The sequence below is a fragment of the Zosterops lateralis genome (genome assembly GCF_965231275.1).
Source record: "Zosterops lateralis genome assembly, chromosome: 3".
NCBI lineage: Eukaryota > Metazoa > Chordata > Aves > Passeriformes > Zosteropidae > Zosterops > Zosterops lateralis.
In genome coordinates this window covers 64,448,914-64,469,553 of record NC_139764.1, presented here as the reverse complement: position 1 = coordinate 64,469,553, position 20,640 = coordinate 64,448,914, and the positions used below count along the sequence as shown (strand labels likewise).

Below are 20,640 nucleotides of genomic sequence, written 5' to 3'. Positions count from 1 at the left end.
CACACATAACTATGAGCATGTTTGTGTGTATGTGTGTCAAGTTGGATATAAGTGTGTGGTAAATTAAACCCATTTTCAAGAATTGCTGTAATTGGCAATATACAAGAATTGGGACATTTATTAGGTAAAAGCTCATCTTAAGAAACTGCCTCAGAGACTCCCAAGGCTTGCTGAATGTGATTCTGCTTTGTTTTCATCCAAAGTCAACAATCTGGGCTGGTCTCTCAAGCTATCACTGAAAAGCAGCAGAGGCTGAGTCTAAAACAGCTTTTAGGCAGATGTTCCCACACTTTGATTTTAAGTGATGTCCCCAAAAGGCTCTTAAAATCAAGCTCGATAGTATTTGCATACAAATTGGAATCTTAATGTCTTGAATAGAAAAGCCTCAAAGCAACTAGGAAAGCCAAAAAACAAAGGATAAGAAACATAGGAAGCTCTCCCCATGCCCAGGCTGTTCTTCCAGCCAAGGCAGTGGCTGCTGGAGCTTCTTCAACTCTAGGGAAGTGCTGGCTGCATATCCAAGTGTGGCTGTCCCTTCGCTGCCCCTCAGGGCTGTCCCTTGGATGCTGCTCTGAGGTGCTGAGGAAAGCAGCTGTGGAGCTTGATCCAGAGCTGCAGTGCAAGTGACAAGTTGCTTGAGGGAGGTGGCAAGAGAGGATGATGAGAAAAAGAAGGTCCAGAGCTCCCCTCCAACCTCCAGCTTATGGCACAGAGAATTTCTTTCAAGCCTCAGTGGGAGCTTCAGGTAGTCTGCAACTCACTGTGTGGAAAACCTACCCTTTGTGCTGAGGTCCAATACAAAGCCTGTAATCACATAAATGCAATAAAGATTTCAAAATAATGACTCAGTAGGAATTAAATGATGGATAGGCTTGGTGTTGCATAGGTTTCTCTCTCTGATTTGTCAGTTAATTTTAGTGTTGTTTGTATTTCAATGCAGTATAGGCTTTAGTTGAGATTCAGACTTTGGTATTTCACTGTTCAGCAATGTCATGATACCTACATCCTGAAAATATTTTACGTCTGTTTGTTCTTCCTTGCCAGAAATATCAAAAGTGTCTTTTATTTAAACCTACAAATTTTCTTGAGACATCATCTAGGGTGTTTGCAGATAATGTAGACTGTGGAAGTGGTTGACCAATAGAATACCATGGCACATCAGCCCATGATGTTATTTTCAGTATCTCTGTTGGGCGATGTGGTTGCTATTAGTGCTGTGAACATCTAATTATAGAATATTGGGACTGCTTCTGTAAATTGCTCTGAAGCAGTGTACAGCAGCTTTGATGCATTAACTGAAGGTCCTTGCTGCAATCCTTACTTTACTGAGAGAGGCAGAGAGGAGGGAAGGGTTGCGTGTGCCAACTTGTAGCATTTCTCCCCTCTGTAACAGGCATGTCAGAATAAGGGGAAAATAAGAAGAGACAAGTTTCCATTGAAAATTCATGTAGAATATTGTCCTCTAGATGCCATAAATTTCAGAGCAATGCAGGACTAATGGGAGACTTCATATGCTTCAAAGCTATTAGGAAATCTGCAGCTTTAGCTTTCAGTGAGAGCTCAATTGATTGTCCAGAACAAATCTTGTTAATTTATTCTTTCACAAGCTGCCTATGTCAGTGTTAAGTGTGAGCCACAAAATATGGAAATAATGTCCATGTCCTCATTAAGCAGCTATACAGATGGGGGGTGGTGTGGGAACTTAGGAACTCAGCTGCAGTGAAAACAGCCACATTCCATGCTGGTGATGGTAGGTAGTATTTGTGATTTTGACATGTGCTGGTCCTGTTTTGTCTATGGTAATATGCATCAATATTTCTACCAGATAAGTAGAATCTTAAAATAAGATTCCACATCCACCTGCAAGCATTTAAATAAATTTGACTGGATTTCTATAGGGGCATAACTTCAGCTTACTCTGAATCAATGTGAAGTTTTTAAGACCTTTTTTTATGTTTCCTCATGCTTTTATAGAAACACAGTAAAATGCACTCAAATGAAAAAGCTTGGCAAAATCACAGTGCTGTGACAGACATCATCAACTTCACTATGGCATAGCAGTTGTCAGTCTCTAAATGAAGTGTATCTGCTTTTTCTTTTTTTCAAATACACACTTGGGACATTTGGAGCAGTAACTTTGTGTGGCAGTCATTACCATCCTGGAAAAAGTGTGATGCTGCCTGCAGGCCCTTTCTAACAGTGCTGTAAAGCAGCCTTTACAGATGTGTTCCTCTAGTGAAGTTTTGGCTCAGGAAACAGACTGCCAGTCTTGTGTCTGCTGGAGCCTGTGGCATACTGAAGGATTAACATGTCTCATGCTAGAGATTAAAAGTAGTGCTAGCCTCTGTTCTTTACCATCTGAGATACTCTAAAACTGATGCAGTGGGCACTTACTAGTGGAAAGATACCAAATAAAGTGCAAAAGAGAGGAGGGGAAGCACTTAAATAAAACTGACATGGAGAGTGCTTTAAAACAGGATTTAGTGTCAATTAAATAGGCCTGAATGTTTAAATCACTTGGCTGCCCTCTCCATGTCACTGATTCTACAACATACAGCAGCTGTGATTGTGTGGCTCCTTCTGAATGTTGCATTGCCTTGATTTTGTGTTGTGAAGAGTGTTTCTATGTTCTGGGGTGGATATGGGAATGAACTAGTATTCAGAGCTAAATAACTTCATTAAAAATAATTACAGGATAACCTGCAGATAGCTGTATAGTACACTTTATTACACCACTGTGAATGTGCAAGGAACCAAACACTAGCTTCAGAGTTTTTTGATATGAGAATGTCTGCCTTCAGAAGTTTGGCTTTGTCGTGGCTGATAAAGAAGGAGATACTCAAGTGACAGAAAGTTCCATAAGCCTGGAGGAACAAGTAAAAACGATGCACAGCAGCTACCAGCCCAGACATTTAAACAGAATTAAATGGTTCCCAATGTAAAGATGAGGCTTTGTCTTCTGGCTCTACTTCTAAGGAGACAATAAAGAAGTATTTTTTAAATTCTGTTTCTGTGCTGTGAAAAATCCAGTTAGCAACATGACACCTGGAGATTTAGGAGTAATTCTGACCTACTTCTAACTTCAAAATACCCATCTGATCCTAGGTTAATGGTTGGACTAAATGACCTTTTCCAGCTTGAATGATTCAATGATTCTATGCATTTATGAGATCAAAGTTTAACTACAAGCTGAAGATCTTTCCCTGTTTTAACTTGGTTTAAGAAAGTACTGTTGGTGTTAGTGAGGGAAAATGGGATTTTTGAAGAATTGGTTTATTTTGATTTAAATAGAATACAAGTAGAGAAATAGAATAGCACTCAGCTAAAGAGAAATTGGATCCTGAACGGCAGAAACCCTCACTTTTATAGGGCTTTTTGTAGTGAGACTCTCTTTTTGGTGTACCATTTGAAGGCCATCAAACTACACAGCCTTTCTTCAAGATATGAAGGAATGTTGCTTCCTCGGTGAATGAATGTGCTGCTGAACCCAGCACGATAGACCAAAGCCTTAGGGAAGAAATCATCCTTTGTGCCAGTCTTTGAGTGGTGGAGCATATGAAAAGCAGCACAGAAAATGTTGCAGATAGGAGCCATGTTGCATATTTCAACATTATTATGATTTTTGGGGAAGATACCTATGAGTACCAGAGATGACAGCACTGAGTTAGTGTCTTTTTGTCTAAAGGAAATAGTAGGTTTTCCACAGCCATTGAAATCTTCTTTTCAGTGTTTGCCTGCTGCTTCTTGAAAAGGAATGGATATGTCATTATTCTTATCCAGGTATTAAAGGCTCAGGAGTTAAGACTCTTGTATAATTAGATCATCGTTTGCAGGGGAAAAAAAAATAAATGTAGTTAATGTTACCAGCATTTTTTTGTAAAATTCAGGTATATTACATTGGTTATTAGATTTATCAAAAAATTGTATTTTTCTATATTGCTGCTGACATTGTCACCAATTTAAACAAGTAATTTAACATTTGTTTCCACTTTTCTATTTGGAGAGAAATGAGTTGTTCTCTTCCATTCAGCTGAGGGAAAAATGAGCATTTTATTGATCTTGTGATTTGCTTTCTCTTACTTTTCATTTCATTACTGTTTTCCAAGGTAATAGTGTCACAGCCCATGGTGGGAGAGAAAGGGAGGACAAAAAATCTTCTGTGCCACTGCTTGTCATTCATGTCTGTAATGAGCATTATACCAATAGGTGTGTGGCAGGAGAGTTTGAAGTGGGCATGAACAGACTTAGGAGTAGTTAAATTTTATAAAATAGATCACCTTTGCTTCAAGTCTGAGCATTTTATGAGCACTTGAATTAGTTCTGCTTAAACATCTAACATGCTACTCTTTGCACTGATGAAATAAGAATAAAAGATTTGTATCTCTCTGTGATCCATCAACTGTGAAATGTTTAACTAAGTCCTGACTGGAAGAGAAGCACAACAGCTTGATTTCAGAATGAGTTTTCTTACATAATTAGAAATACCAAATGTGTGCAAAAATCAGAGACAAACAGTGTGAATGTACTCAATGTCATTTATGTAGTCAGTGTTTTGAAAGACAGTGACATTGATGGTACTACTTGCACTTGGACTTCCACAAAGTAGTTTTCTGCAGCTTTTACATTCTGTTTTCATCTAAAAGACAAATTTAACTCAACAGTTCTTTCAAATTACAGAGATTATATTGATTCAACCTTTACCAACAGACTTGGAGGTGTTTAGGTTCACAGTCTTGATTTTTGTCCATGTCTATATTTACTGAACTCCAATTACCCTTTGTGTTCATTGATTACTTCAATAATACAATAGCAAGTGAATTTTTGGACATATTTCATAATTGACAAAAGACATAGAAAGGTATTCTCAATGAATTTTTAGGAATAAGACCATAAAATATGAATTACGTTTATAAGTTTATGAAATGTAAAATATGGAAGCTGAGGACAGGCTGTATGTGTCTGTGTGTATGCTGAAGACATCGACTCTTTAGGAAAACTGCCACCTGTTGGTGTGGTTGAATGACTTGGCAAAGAATCAACTATGAAAAAATATGGTTGTTTTTATAAATTGCAAAATAGCAATGAGATAATCAAAACCTACACCAGAGAAGGCTACAGCTATCAAACACAGCTTTGAAATTTACCTGGTGTTTTTCAGGTTTTGTTGGTTGGATTTTTAATACAAATGTCAGTGCAGACTGGTTAGGCCTGGTGACACATCTGAATACAGAGAGCTGAGCTAAAAAATACGCCTTTTGTGAGACCTCATCAAACTTCCCACCAGTCTGAAAAAATGTAATGGTTACTGTGGTTCCCAACAGCTAACAGCCCTAGGGAGCAAGAAATATGTTATTGTGAGAATCCTTTCCTGAGAGAGAGTGTGTTTAGCTTTATGTAAATCTCAATAGGATCCAAGATGCTTCTCTTCAGAGCAGGTGCAGCCCCACAATGAATGTAAGGCAACTTTCACTCACAGGCGCAGCTGAGATACAGAGACACACCTGCATTTCATGTAAAGCAGGCAACCAATTTGCAAACATCTCATTTACTAATGAAATGAAACTATAGAAATGGCAGTAGGCAAGAGGACAACCCTGCATGAAACTTAATTACAGAAGGATGTAGGAGACAATATCCAGCTAAATGAAGAACTGTAAACAAATGTGCAAGATTAATATGTGGATTTAAATTGCAGTCACTATTCAAATTTCTTATTCCATGTCAACAGCAGAGCAGGTAACAGCAGGAACTGAGGATCAACAATGTAGGCAGCATTTACATTATGGTCTTGGATGTCACCTTTGTTGAGTGTATTTGTTTCCCATGGTTGTGTTTCACAGTAGAGGGAGTAATGTGAAAATGGAGGTAGCAGTAATAGAGTCTTACTTGCTACTTATCCAGCAGTCTCCCATCAAAACACAGGGTTCAGCACAATAAAGTTTGTTCTTTACTCTGTGTGTCAGGCTGTTTGTCAGCGAGGTATGTTAGCTGAATATAACTACCCAGCCTCCTGTGCTTTCCAGTGTCTCTTTGGTTAAATCACGCCATGACTGACACCGTGACACATTAGTGGGAGGATTGTTTATGAGAAAAAAGGAAACAAATTTGACACTTGAGTTTACCAAGTTGTGGGAGCACAGATGCTCATCACTGCCAAACACACAGAGCCAAGGTCAGGGAAATCTGTCAGGGAAAGCAAAGCAGCCTTGAAGCAACATTTGTTTTAACTGTCTGGCAGAGAACATGCATGAAATAGTATTGTAGCTGAGCAGGGTGCTGCCCTCCTTCCTCTACTCTCTTAGGATTGCCTAGTTCCCTTTCCTCATTCCAGGCTCAAATGAGACACTGCGGAACATGCTCCTCTCCTTCATGTCTTCCCCTAGGGAGCTCAGTTCCTCTTCTCTGGGAGCTGGTGACAGCAGCAGCAGCAGCAGCAGTGGGCAGGGCTCAGACCAGACGTCCCCTTTGGATGCCTTTTGCTCTCCCTGGCATTGTTTTTCTTGCTTCTCTACCAGACCAGCACTTTTCCATTTCATTCTTCTGCATGGGAAGGTGTAGCTGTAAAGCAGGCCTCCTGGTCAGCACAAGAGTGCTGACATGTGCGGGACCTGAGAAAACTCTTAAGGGTAATTAAAAAAATACAGATATTCCTGTGTCGTGGGCATAGGCGATCCTGTGACAAAATTTGGAAAAGGAGGATTGTTTGGATTCAGTTGGGCTGTGTGGTTAAATCATAAATTCTACAAGAGTAAAAGAGGTGGAGGTATTTGGAGGGAAAAGGTCTTTCAGATATAGCAATTTCTGCAGTAAAGAGACAGTTATAGGAAGACAGAGAACATGCACAAATGAAGAAACTTGAGACCTGTGGGGAAAGAGAATGGGGTTGTAATAGGAGAATGCTGAAGATACTGGAGATTAAGAATAAGAAAAACAGATTAAAGCAAAAAGCCTAACCAGAAAGTACATTTTTAACAACCAGGAGACAGGAAGGGGAAAATTGCAATCTACTATTCCCATCAAGCAGAAGAGAAAGTAAGCAGTTGGAAAGATGAAAGAAAATATCAATATATTTGCACAGTAGATGGAAAGAATAGTTTATATGATGAAATGTATATTCATCTTGATGATGAAACATGATCCTTTATCTTCTTTTTCTCTTTGGCTGCCAAGTCCTGAAGGAGCTGTTTCCCACTGATGCTCCTGGGTCTTTCTGTTAAGGGGAATGCTCAAAGGAAGCAGTACTGTGTTTTGGTTGATTTAAACTATCATTTATCCTTTGTGAAATGTGAAATGCAAAATTAAATGGTAGGGACATGCCATCTGCTGCTGTTTAACATGTGAATAAAAGCTCCTGTGTTGGTGCAGTGTTTATGCTCATGATAAGAGCAGAAATAATGGAAATGTTATGTTGGCTATACCCAGCAGGTCCCCTCGTTGACTGAAGCAGCATGTTTCTTACATGTCCCAGAAATGTTGAACATGATTCCTGGAGGAGGATGAGTATTTCCTCCTTAGTGAGGAGGCTGAGTGTTTTATGTCTGTTATTCTCATTCCTTTCAGGGATCTCTTGCTGTCTGTGGCACTTGGCCAGGTACTCTCCCTCCTTATCTGTGGCATTGGTCTCACAAGCAAGTATCTGTCAGAAGACTTCCATGCCAACACACCTGTTTTTCAGAGCTTCCTCAATTATATCCTTCTGTTCTTGGTCTACACAACAACACTAGCCGTCAGACAAGGTAAGTGTCTTTATGAAACTGTTTTCTAGAAAACAGTGGGGATAAAGGCTTTTGCAGAACAACAAGCAATATGATTTAGACACATATCCCACTAACTTTTGTTCCATATTTACATTACCTGGAAATATATATTGGATGAACTGATTAAAATACCAACAAATCTTCATTAGCAAAGAATGAGTCATTAGATCTCAAGGACCAGAGTGCTACTTAAAAGCTAAAATAAACATCAGTACTTTTGAATTCTGATTGTTCTTGCCGTGCTGGGAAATACTAATATGCTTCACACCTTATGCAGACTAAGGAGAGCTCAGATGCAAGCAAAGAAGAACTTGCTAGTTCTAGTTGCTGATCATGACAATTCAGTAGTTCACTTACTAGACAGAAAGAAACAGCAGCCAATTTTTTGCTACTGGGAAGTAGGAGATGAAGGGAGGGATTTTGGGGTGCTCTCTCTCTGGGGGAATGTTTGGGCAGAGCAGCTCTATGGCCCTATCACTGCTTTGCCACAGGGTCTGTGTAACCAATCTGACCTCCAAAATGAGAAATGCATTATACTATGCTTTGGTACTGTTTATCTAATGATGCTCTCTTTGACAGTCTATATATAGTGTGGGGTGTTGTGCCTTTCCTGCAAATCCCTCTGTTCTTTGAGATTTCGTTTCTAGATAAGGTGTGGGAAGTGAATGCATTTAAGTACATTTCTCAGCCACTCTTCTTTTTTGTAATAATTTTATTTATTCATCCTCACGGAACACGTAGATTAGAAGCTAAATGAAAGAGAAAAAAAATATCATGTGTTCTCCTGACATAAGAAGGGTAGGACTCTGTGGAGGATAACAACTACAAAATGTATTAGGCTGTGGTACATTTATCAGCACACTGAAAAGCTCATGTTTTCTTACAGGAACAATGATTTTTGGGTCGTTCTTTGATGTTACATCTTTTAATGTTTTGGGAACAACCCCAAAGCCTAAGTTCTTCACTCGTAGTACAATCTTGTGCTACAATGCTAAAAGTGTTCCAAAGCAGCAAGGACTTAATTTCTATGCAAAAAATGAGCAGTGAAAAATATACCTCTGTACTCCAGCATAAAGCACTTAAGCATATTACAACATAAGTTTTATAAACATTGGTCCCCACTGACATTTTTTAGAGGTGATAAAAGCCAATGTGCAAAGGAAATGTTGGCTCTTATATAAGGAGAGATTGCTCAGGCAGTGTTTCACTGTCTTGGTTTTTCAGTTTGTGTAGGGGGAAACATCACCACATACTTTGCTCTGCCAAAGGTTTAAAATGTGTTGTTAGTAGCAGCTTTCTGGAGAACTGTGTTCAAAAATAATTATTCTGAGTGTAGGATTGCCTAGATGTTCAGAAATTCTGTCCTAGAAACGTCCTTCTCTGGACTGATTAAATACTGTGGAAGGCAAGTCCCTATATGGACTCTTAAATAAATTTTACTTTTTTTGAAAATGCTGGCTTGTGAGAAGGTGTACCCATAATAGATACTGTGTTCTGCTGTGCGTTACAGAGGCTAATGTGGAATAATGTTTGATGCCTGGTATATGTTGGCATCTAAAAAATGCTATCAAGCACTCTGCTTTACTCATATATAAAAATGTATTTAAAAGGTACTTAATTTTCTGACTCTGTTTAAAAGTATTGTGGTGGACTAAAGGGAATTTATCAAAAATACCTGTTGTGCCAATAAGATAGATTTGGGAACTAAGTGGTAAAGTGTTAGGGATATGTGTAAAATATTTTCTGGACAAGTGAAAAGGACTGGGGAGGGTGTTTTAAAAAGCCCAGGGTAGATTACAGACCATATGAGCAACAAGGGCACGTGTGCAGTGTACCAATGGAATTGCCTGGAAAAGGAGCTGTCAAAAAAAACCCCAAAAATATGGTTTCATCCAAAAAAATCCAAAATAAAATTGGCTACAGAAGGCATGAAAGCAGTGATCCAGGCATTCAGCATAACATTCCTGCTGGATTGTATAGCACTACACAGCCTATTTATTTACTCGGCATTTAATGTTGCCAGCTGACTGAGCCTGACATTGTCTTTTTGCTTGTGTATTTATTCAAATCCATTGTCTGTTTGTTCCATTAAGGCAGTTTCTCTAGCAGATCTAATCATGTGGCTTCATTAACAGATGGAAATCACATAATAATATTAATGATGATTCTGTCCTAAGTGCTGACATCATCAGAAAGCTTTTTTTTCAAGTATGATTCTTCTACTCTCTATGCAAGGTGAAATTTTTTAAATCATTCTCTTTCTCCTTCAGAAATCTAACCATCATAAATTGATTTGTAGTAAAAAATAATTGCATCACTTTGTCTTTTTCTTTTCTTGCTTTCTTAATCCTTGGGATTTTTGCAGAAATGTACTGTTTAAGGAGATGTCACTTGGGGTAGGCAAAAAGCCCCTGAATTCACTGTAGGACTGAAAGCTATAATTTCCTCAAGACATAAAGACTTCCTCTTTCTTTAGAGGCTTCTTCTAAATTTTGATTTACTCTGGATGACCTCTGATTTAGCTGTCCCTCACTGTTCTTATATGCTCCCTGAGTGATAATAAAAAAGGTAGAATTTGACTGGTCTTTGAAAATTGTCATTAGCAGATGATTAAAGCTCCTGCGCTTTTCTGGCTAAAGCCTTCTACAGTGAATGCTCAGCTTCCAGCCACTAGTAAGCCCAGCATCAGCAGCATCCGCTACATTTTTATACTGAGATTGTTTTTCCAAAATAATTTTACCACATTGCTTGCTCTAGTGGATACAAAGATTAGGACTGTCACCTTGCAATGAATCAATACATCATCAGATAGTGGAGAGGCACAGTCCTGCAGGTGTCAGAATCTCTGAGTGCTTAAAACTTCATTTCCATGTTAAAAAAAAAAAAAAAAAAAGACCCGCCCGCCAAAAAACAAAACCAAACCCAAACCTCCCAAAAAGAAAAGTTTCAAGGAGTAAAAGTAGACTCAATAGGACTCAATAGTTTTAAGCAGTGAAGTGCATGTAAGGCTTTTCATCGTTATTGGAACTTTGTTCTCATGACCAGAAATAAAAAGTGGCGAAAGCATTGAAGAGATCTGTTTTTTGTGAGATTTTCATATGGGCCTTAAAACATGGCTACCACTCAGGCACAGATCATGAAAAAGTGGAAGAATTCATCTAAACTTGGATTTTTCTGATGAAAAATAAGTCTGCCAGACATTTAACAGGTAACGAGTTCATCAGTTCCTTCTCTTGTGGTAGCTTCCTCTGTAGCTTCCTCTCATACCTGTGGTTTTCACAGCCAAAACTTGTATTTGTCCATGGTAACACCTCTGAGAAGGTTTTAACACGTATTATCTCACCTCAGTCTCCTCGTTAGCAGAGGATTCTGCTTAACAAAGTCTTGTAGAGATACTTCCCTACATCCTCTGGGTCATGTGTCATTATCAGTCAAAGAAAAGAAAAACCTTGGCTATCAGTAAGAAAAGCCTAAAATGGATGAAATGGAGCTGTGGGATGTAGAGCTAGTGGAGATTAGTTTTAGCACCTTAAAAAGCAGTAAGTGGGAAATTGTCCATAGTGGACCAGAAGGTGTTAATTGCTAACAGCCAACATGAGAGCAAGCATCAGCAGCTTGCCACCAAAAATAAATTACTTCTAAAAGCCACGTCACATATGCTACAAATGAAAACAACACATCTAGTAGACTTCATTAAAAACAGAAAAAAAAAAAAAATCCGAAATTGCTATTTTTTTGTTGCTGTTATTCTGGAAAACAAGAAATGAGGGAGCAATGGAAGTGTCTTCTGAGCAGACAGGAACCATAAAACCTTGAGGGCCAGATTCTGCATGAGTAGGAATCCACACTGCAAGCTGTTCCTTGAATTTTAGTGCAACATGTTACTGAGTATTTTCAGCCCACCAGCACTAAGGGATGGCAATAATCTGCTAGTTCAGAAACATTTTTTATGAATCTCTCTATGTCTGGATGAGTTCTGCTTCTAGGCCAAGTGATGAGGTTATATCATCTGTCAATGGAAATAGAGTTTTCCCTACAGTAACTGTAATGTCTTAGATTTGACAGATAATTAGATGATCTGTGCCCCTGAGTAAGCAAGGGAGTCCTGTGTGACTGGAAAGATTGCAGACCTGTTACTGGCATGTAATTTTTTAAGCATTTCTATCTCAGGATTGTTTATGCCATTAGTATATCAGCCATGTGTAATTTCCTGATGTGTACGCTATGCAAGTATGTGTTTCCATTTAGATAGTGGCACCCACTCCCAGCATCTTTCCTACTTCACCAAAGTTGACCAAAACCAGCTAATTGAAGGAAAATAGAGCACTATATAGGAGTTGGTTTTTTTCACTGCAGTGCTTGTCAGCTATTTATTGAATTATAGAAAGGGTAAATGTCTCTCTTTACTTAATTCCATTCCACTAGTAAAGGTACATTAATACAAAGCTAGTATTATGCACTTAACATAGGTAGACATAACAGAATTTCTTTTAAACCAACACCTTTTTTTTTGTCGATTACCAATAATAACAATCTTGTTTGTCTGGGAAACAAAGCTGATTTAAGCTGAACAAACTATATTCAATATCATGTACTTTGGACAATATATGTTGTACCATTGAGATGAAATGTCTTCTGGAAAGGCACTGATCCTGTCAGAATTTCTTCTTCACTGGCATCCTTGACAGGGAGTGATTTTGATTAGAAAAGATCCATTTCATTATTGTTCAATTTCCTAAGCATGCTCATGCCACTTCTGTAAAACAAAGAACTTGGTTATCCCTCCAGTCAAATAAAATGTTCAAAGCTGCAGCCAAGTAGCTTTATTATCCTATCTGCCTGTGATAGAAGGGGTCCTTGGATTCTCAAGGCAACAACTCAACCCACACGCTGGCCTGCCAATATGTGGCAGACGTTGCAAGAAGCTGTGACTTTGCCCTTGCAGCACAGGGAAAGGCAAGTCCAGCTGGCCCATCTCTTCCATTTGACAAAGGTATGTAGAGGTAGGACAGGGAAAATGGCTTCAAACTGAAAGAAAGTAAGTTTAGATGCCCCATCCCTGAAAGTTTTCCAGGCTAGGTTGGATGGAGATCTGAGCAACCTGGTCTCATGGCTAAGTGTTGGAACTGGATGATCTTCAAGGTCTTTTCCAACCCAAACCATTCTCTGATTCTGTGATTCCCACAGCCCTCCCAGTGCAAGGGGCCACGCTCATTCTGGGTTGTAAAAATGAAACACAGCAGCAAGTGTGGCTTGGAACCAGTGAAAAATAATGACCTTCAGGTCTTTGGTATTCTCATAGCAGCACTGCAGAATCTCCCTGCTGTGTTACACATTGCTGTCTGCAATGCACTTTCTCCTAATTACTCTGGGCTTCTAATTAGGGATGCCAAACTGTGTGGGATATGTTTATTATGAAAATGGTCAGCCAAATAGTCCCTTTGTTTGGGATCTGAAGAGCCCTATTCATATTCAGAGGGAATTCTGTACTTTAGGAGAAATGAAACTATAATGCTGGCTATTTACAGACACTTCAAATTGCAGAGATCTTTTTTTGTAATGTGCAATTTTCAGTTTTGGATAGCATGCTCAGAGGAGCAAGGATTATGATATGTTATGTATTTGGGATTTGCCTATCACATCATGGACACCACAGCAAGCTAGCTGGAAAAAAAAACAGTATGACTAGAGCCAGATTTCTGTTGAGTTCCATTTACATAATAATTGTGTTTGTGTTTGAATTTTCATTCTACTTTCAATTGAGTTTTTAAATTTTCCTGCTATAAAATGTTGACTGCTGCTGCTGCTGCTGAATGAGCCTTCATTATTTTACTCTGTAGGTGATAACAATTCAGTGAGGTGTCAAACTTTTCAGGTATGTATAGTTTATAGTTTTCATACAGAACCTTGGGATTATTTTCTTTATGATAGTTGCTATAAACCATAGAATTTCTCTTCCCAGTCCAATGAAGTCTTCTTGCATTCTTAGCCATAATACTAAAACAGATGCAATTTCAGCACAGTATGATTATTCCACATAGCTGGAAAGGCAGGGTTAAAAAAAAAAAAAAAAAAGAAAAAAAAAAAAAAAAAAAAAAAAAAAAAAAAAAAAAACCATATTGGGGATACAAAGACAGGATTAAAACCAATAGACTTGACCTCTGTCTTTTGTTTTGATTTGTTTGGCTATTCCTAGCAGAGAGGTTGGATGGTATTTTTTAATCCTCAGGGTTTTTTGGGTTTTTTTTCACTGTCAGCTGTTCTTGTTATACTGCCCAGCAGACAGATGCTTTCTGCTTTGGCCCTGCTGCTCCTGTCCACCTACGCAAAGGAGCAGGTATCTCAGGGCTTAGTAAATTTTCATTTTCATCAGGTGTGTTTTGCTTTGCCAGCTGTTGAACAAGGTACAAATAAACGCTTACAGAGAAGAATCCTGGCCCCAAACATAGGACAAATAATATGGCAGGTAAAGGCTCAAAAAGCCCCTCAGCTTTTTCTTTCTAGAGTTATTTCTCTCAGTGAGGTGCTCCTGGTTGTTAGGTTAGGCACCTGTTGTCCAAACCCACAGCATGCATCCTGTGTTATAAAATATCTTTCCTTTTTTTAATCCTGGCCAAAGTAGCATCTTCTATGCTTTTGTATGGTATCATTGGAATGAATCATGTACATCCCATAGCACATACAAGCTGAAAATTAGAAAACACTGTTCCTCAAGGATGCAGGTGGCAGCAGTTAAGCATGAGCATTGTAGGTCTTGGTTTAATGAGGCAATCACTAAAACAGTCATGATAACCCCAAAACAATAAAGGTTTGGCCTAATCAAGCATCCGTGCTGTAGCATTCTCTGTAGTAGTATCCCTTGGTCCCTGATGCAGCTCATTCAACCCTGAGAGACCTCTGGTTACTTAGTTGCTTTGAAAATAGCTTTGGTGCTCAAGGAAATATCCTTTATGCTATCAGAGACAAAAGCTGCAACAGGGCATTGTGTGAAAGGATAGGAACACCTCATTTTTCCTGTGCCTGCTGATGCAGACAAGAGCATAGGGACAAAAGGGAGTTCTCTAACCATTCTCTTGACCTAAATGAGGGAATGGAAGGTCTTGTCCACACAGAGAAAGAATTTGTTCTGCAGTTGCACTGGGGGTACCTCTCCTTGTAAAAAAACACCCTGGAGGATTCAAATCAGGCAGTCCAGATCACTCTCACTACAGGAAGCTCAGACCTCATCATCATTCTGGCTGCCAAGTTTCTGCCCTCAGCCAGTACCTTCCAGACACAGCATTCAGATTTGCACTATGGTTCAAAGACTGGTGCATATTTTATGAGAGCAAACCTTACAGGCACTGAGTGCAGTGAGCGTGAAAGGGATGCTGAGCTTTAGGCTGGCCAAAGTCCTGGGTGATGAACCATGTTTGCATCAAGATGCTGCATCATTGCTGTGAGGCAATGTCTATACTCAGTATACTACTTGAGAAAAAGGCAGTTTTACCCTGGAGGTAAATGTACATTCATTTTAGGAACATTTAGCCAGCTGTGGCTATTTCATGCCAGTAAGTCCATAAATAGAAACCACAGATGCAGTAAAATGAGAAACATTGCAGTTACTCAGCTCATAGCTGCAAAATCACAGGTAGCTAGTGGAATGTAGCAGAATCAAAAAATCATCACAATGTGGCATTTCATACTGTCATGCTTTTCTTAGTGATGCCAGCACCTAAGTCTGAGAGGCAAATCTGCAACATATATTTGCAAGCATTTATGTTTGGATCAGGATTTAGATTTTGTTGCTGAGCCTGGAAAGCTCCCTCCTTGCTTACTTTTCCAGGAGCCCTGCCAGTCCTTCGAAGACAGTGCCAATCTGAACACAAGTCTGTGAGTTCCCATTTGAGAAGATAAACCACATCACTAGAAGGATGAGCGGGCAGGCTTGAGGAAGCTCTGAGGAAGTGCAGTTTGTGCCACTCGTGCATCTTGCTGCTTGATTTTTGTCCCCATCTCTGCAGATGCCATTACATGCATTTGTACCACAGGCTCAGGTAGGGGCATAGATGTTGTAGGTGAAAGAATCAAGGCACTTGAGCAGGTAGAATGCAAGGTATGTATGGCACAGCCTTAGAAGTGCTGAGATACCATGGCCATGAGCACAGATTGAGCTTTGAAACAGTCCACAGTATCAGAGTATTGCAGAGGGGTGAATGTTGTCCTCAGTAATTTTATTTGAGGGTAATGAAGCTTCCTATGTAGCCCAGATTGCCTCACAGTATGTCAAATAATAAACGGTCTCATAAGGATGTGAGCTGAATCACAAACAGTTGATTTTTTTGTAGAATTAAGGGATAACTGTCCTTTGTAGAGGCAGAATGTGGGTCTGGCTCTTGTTAATACATAAACATCTCAAGTACTGTTTACAAAACCAACCATCCCTTCCCACTTCAATGAGGAAAGTTAATGGTTCTGATAAAACAGTGCACCCTTGATTCTACGGCTGTAAGCAGAATGCAAGGGTTGTCTCTGCCGCTTCATGCAGTATCAGTATTTCCCTGTGATTTATGGAATATTTAAACATTCATCAAGCCAAACAGCTAGCCAGGGTAGCAGGATCCACATTCAGCACACGTAGCTGCAGCGTTCATATGGGAGATTTGAAGTGTGGTTACAAGATGATAACTGTATTGCCTGAAGGAGATAAGTCCCGCTCTGCCAGAATGGTGCTTTGTATGTAATTAGTGTAAAAATTCAGAGGAATGGAGTTTATCCTTGCGATTGTCTTTCTCATTAAAAAAGAATCATAATGAAAGAACAAAGCAGTCCCTGCAGTGAATTGAATTAACTTCCTAAGTTTTCATTAAATCAAAGACTCAATAGCATCCCATTTTGCAGAGCCCAGTTGTAAACTGTACAAAGACTTGCAGCAAAGTCCCTGTGAAGATCTCATCCTTTCTGAAGGTTTGGAAGTGCTACCTGTTCTAAAATAAGGACTATAAGACAGCATGAATCAGGGGAATAAAAAGTTATCCTAGTATTCTCAACTTATTCTTCTGTCTCACACTTATTACTTAGTTCTAACATAAGCAATGATTTTGTCTTCTTTAATGTCCCTTACTACCAAGGTAATACATATATTTATGTATTGCAACTAAATGCATCTTTGAGGCAAAAACGTACAAATATCCTGTAAGTTTATCTACCACTTTGTAAGCATTTTTTTCCTTTATATTTGGCTGAACTGTTAGCTATTGACATCTGGTTGCATTGAATTCCTGTTACATTTCTGGATGACAGTGCTATAATAATAATTGCAGCTTCATCTGAAAGAACGTTTATAAATGTAGCACTCAGTATTCAAGTTGCAAGTTGTGCTGTGTGCTCTCCCTTCTGCTCATGAGTTGTCAAGCACAGGTCACAGGACACTAAAGTCACTTCTGGAAGATGATCCCTTCGGGATGCAGGGACCTGGGGCTCACCTCTTAGCCTATGTGTCCCTTTGGCTGCAACACTGCTTCACAAACCTTGAGGACACTTCACACCCAATTCACTACAGAACAGAGCAGTTCAAGGTTATTAGCAACCAGCTCTGTTAGAACCTCCCCCTACATTATCTTTCCTGATTTAACATTAAAGAGAAAAGGAGAAGGATAATATATGCTGTCTATCAGCCTCCTCCATTTCTTGCACACATTTCCCTGATGAGAGGAGGGAGCTTTGAGGTAAAGGTGGGAGTTTTGCTGACAGCAGTAGTGAGTGCTCCAAATACACAGGGGAGGGAGAGCATGTCTCAAAGGGGCACTTACTCCTTAGTTTTCAGTTATATCACAATGACAGTCAATTCACAGAGATATTTTTGTAACTGTTACAGAAATACAGCAAATAAGGTTTCTGAGGAAAATTATGCATCTGTGCTTTTCTGAGTTAAATATTCATGAACTTGTTTCTGTGCAGCTACTAGAACGTTTACACAATATCACTTGTCCGTGCTGCTATGATTATTTGTCTGTGATCTGATACTTGGTTTTGTGTTTCCTAATCCTAGAGGAGGTTTTAATACCCCAGAGTAGAGGTGGACTGTCACTGTTTTAATAAAATGGGTCTGCACTGATTTGCATCATTGATGACATAAGGGAGGGAGTGGTATGTTCATGACCATAAACTTTGATATATGCTGTTTCTTTTCATTGCTAGTCAGAATCTTTGGTTTGAACATGCTTTCAAATGTCTTATTAAGATTTCAACAGCTTGGTGTAGAAAAAGAACAACTAGTGCCCTTATTTAGTAAGTTTGGCATGTAAGAGGTTTATTTCCATTTAAAAGGACCTGAGGTGGTTTATATTGATGGAGTTTTTCCATGCACACACATCTAATTATACACATGTGTACATATAAAAAAAGCTCAAACTATGGGTTTTCGGTAGAATTTTTTTTTTTAGAATTATTTTGTATTGGTTATCGTTTCAAGATCCCAGAACTTCATGTTTTCCTGAGCGAGGCTTCAAGACCATTTGGGCAGGCATTTGAAAGAAACAGGCCACAGCATGACTAGGAACATTTCTTGTCCACTCAGAGATTTTATAACAATTCAAAGAGATAAAATGCCACAAGGGGAACAGAAACTTGCCAATTGCCAGGCTTTCCGTGGGAATCAAGTCATCAGTCAGCTCTTCCCAAGCATGGACGTAAATTGCAGAATGCATGGATGCTAGTGAAGGACCCTATGGAGTTTTTTGCAATAGTGTGCTGAAACTAAATTGGGTTAAATTTTGTCTTAGGACAAAATGTCTTGTGTTAAGACTGTATTCCAAAGCTAAAGAGAGAATCAGAAGCATTTGAAGGATTCCAGTGGACTTCTGAAGCTCTCATAACTGAGCCAAACCTGATGTAGAAATGCTTTCTGGGAACTGGTTCCTGCTAAAGCCTGAGATAAGAGGTCTGCATGAACCTGCATGCAAGTCATTGAATCAGGCAGCCAGCAATCACTGGGTTGAGATCCTTGGGTTGAGTGCTTTCTAAGAAAACCAGGTAGCTCAGGGAGTGCTGGGCTGGCAGGAGCTGAAGTTACAGAAGCAGCTTCACAGTAGAAAGTCTGAGGGGATTTTAAGTGGATGTTGGACATGCTCTTGCCTTGGTGTGTGAGGAACCACAGCATGTCAGATGGGCAAGGTGGAGAAGCCCTGCCAAGGGCCAAGCACATTGCATAAAAAAAGTATGCCCTGATATTTTAGTTCCTCTTTTGATGAAAGCACGATTGGCACATACCACTGTCATGTCCCAAGTTACATGTTTCTCTTTCCACTGGAGTTTTATACCTATGGCAGACTGCCTCTCTCTCTGGGAAAGTGCTCTACTGAGGATCTATAGGGAAGGTAATAATCACTAGAAGTTACTGAGCAGAAACTAAAACTTTTACATTTCTCCCCACACTGCAGCTGTAACACTGAAATTGCATGGATAATAATACTTGGGAGTGCTTGAGAATCTGCAGTGCATGATTGAGATCTACGCACTCAAACCCACCTACTTTTTCTCTGGTGAATGGAGTATTAGAAATGTGGGAATCCAGCCACTTTTAATTTAGCAAGGATATTGGATGTGTTTGTTTCTTCTATTGTTGTTTGCCTAGAAAATATAAAATAGTCTGTTTTTATCAGAAGAATATTTCTCTGAAGCATAGAGTAGATTAGAACCAATAAAGAAGAAAGTAGGGCTCTTTTTTTCTTTGAAGGATATGGCACATTGAAGAAAAGAGATGTGTTGCTGCTTCAAGGTGAGAGAACTCAAGTCATATCTCAGAACATCCTGCTTTTAAGAAGACAGCTGATGGTGGTATTTACGATAGTATTTTTTGCGAGTAATATAATGACTGCTCAATAGAATCTTGTTTCAAAATAGAGAGCATATTCACCAAGACCTTTTCAGGAGCCTGTTGAAATAAACATAAGATACAAGGCAACACAGAAGTTTGGGCATGTATACATAACTACTTCCTCTTGTATACATTTACTTTTCTATTAACAAAAATGCGTGATTGCAGGGAGGAGTTCCCAGAGTGTCTGTGAAAGAGTTGCACTATTGCTATGCCTTGATGATAGAAACACTTTTAGCAGAGCTGACTCATTTCATACATAGGCTGTATTTCAGTGTTTCTGTCTATAAGGATTGTATCCATACCTAAAGCTGTATGAAGACATGTCATCTTTATGGCTGATTAATCTCACTTTAAAATCACCTTTGTAAAAACAATCTTGATTTAAAAGCAAGGTGCTTGTTTCAGTTGTCAGGCAGTGAAGACAGTGATAGCCCTCTCTGTAGAAAAAGAAGGGAGTCTAAAATGTAGAGGTTCTGTGTCAATGAACTTGTATGGAAAAGCACAAGGTGCTCTCTATCAATAAGTTTTTCAAAGCATATGTACACACCAAATATTTAAAAAATATTTATAAGTATGTGCACTGGAAATTCAAACTTTAACAGCCAAATAAGCACAAGCCAACTGCCACAAGAAAGGAAATCCCGTCTTCACATTTACACAGGATGTTTCTGCTTGAAATTTCCACAATTACATTCATTTTTCTTTACATGGCCAGTTAATAGAACAGCAGCAACTCATTCCAGATTGGAAGCTTCTTACTGCAAATTTGCAGGTTCTATCCACATTCATTCTCAATCTTTTCACAGAAGAATCAGGTTTTTTAGTTCAATATTTCAGATTTTTTCAATAACCTGACAAAATGGCATCTCCTTTTTTCTTAATATTTTGAACAGTGATATAAAAATGGGAACTTGTTGTCAGCTGTCCCTGTTGCATTACAGAGGCATTTCTTTATACATTTGGCGAAGCTTTTGTTTATTTCCATAATTTTAATGAATCTTGCTTTGATAAGGGAACAGTCTG

General features: G+C 39.1%; 1 protein-coding gene across 1 annotated transcript in view; it reads left to right on the top strand.

Annotated features, from left to right (window-relative positions):
- Positions 1–20,640, top strand: part of SLC35F1 (solute carrier family 35 member F1) — a gene marked incomplete at its 5' end in the record, with an annotated part of 230,146 nt that overhangs the window by 121,978 nt on the left and 87,528 nt on the right. Inside the window, one exon of the mRNA XM_083858510.1 lies at positions 7,561–7,736. Coding sequence (XP_083714636.1) covers positions 7,561–7,736 — 176 coding nt within the window. The remainder of the gene's footprint in view (positions 1–7,560; positions 7,737–20,640) is intronic.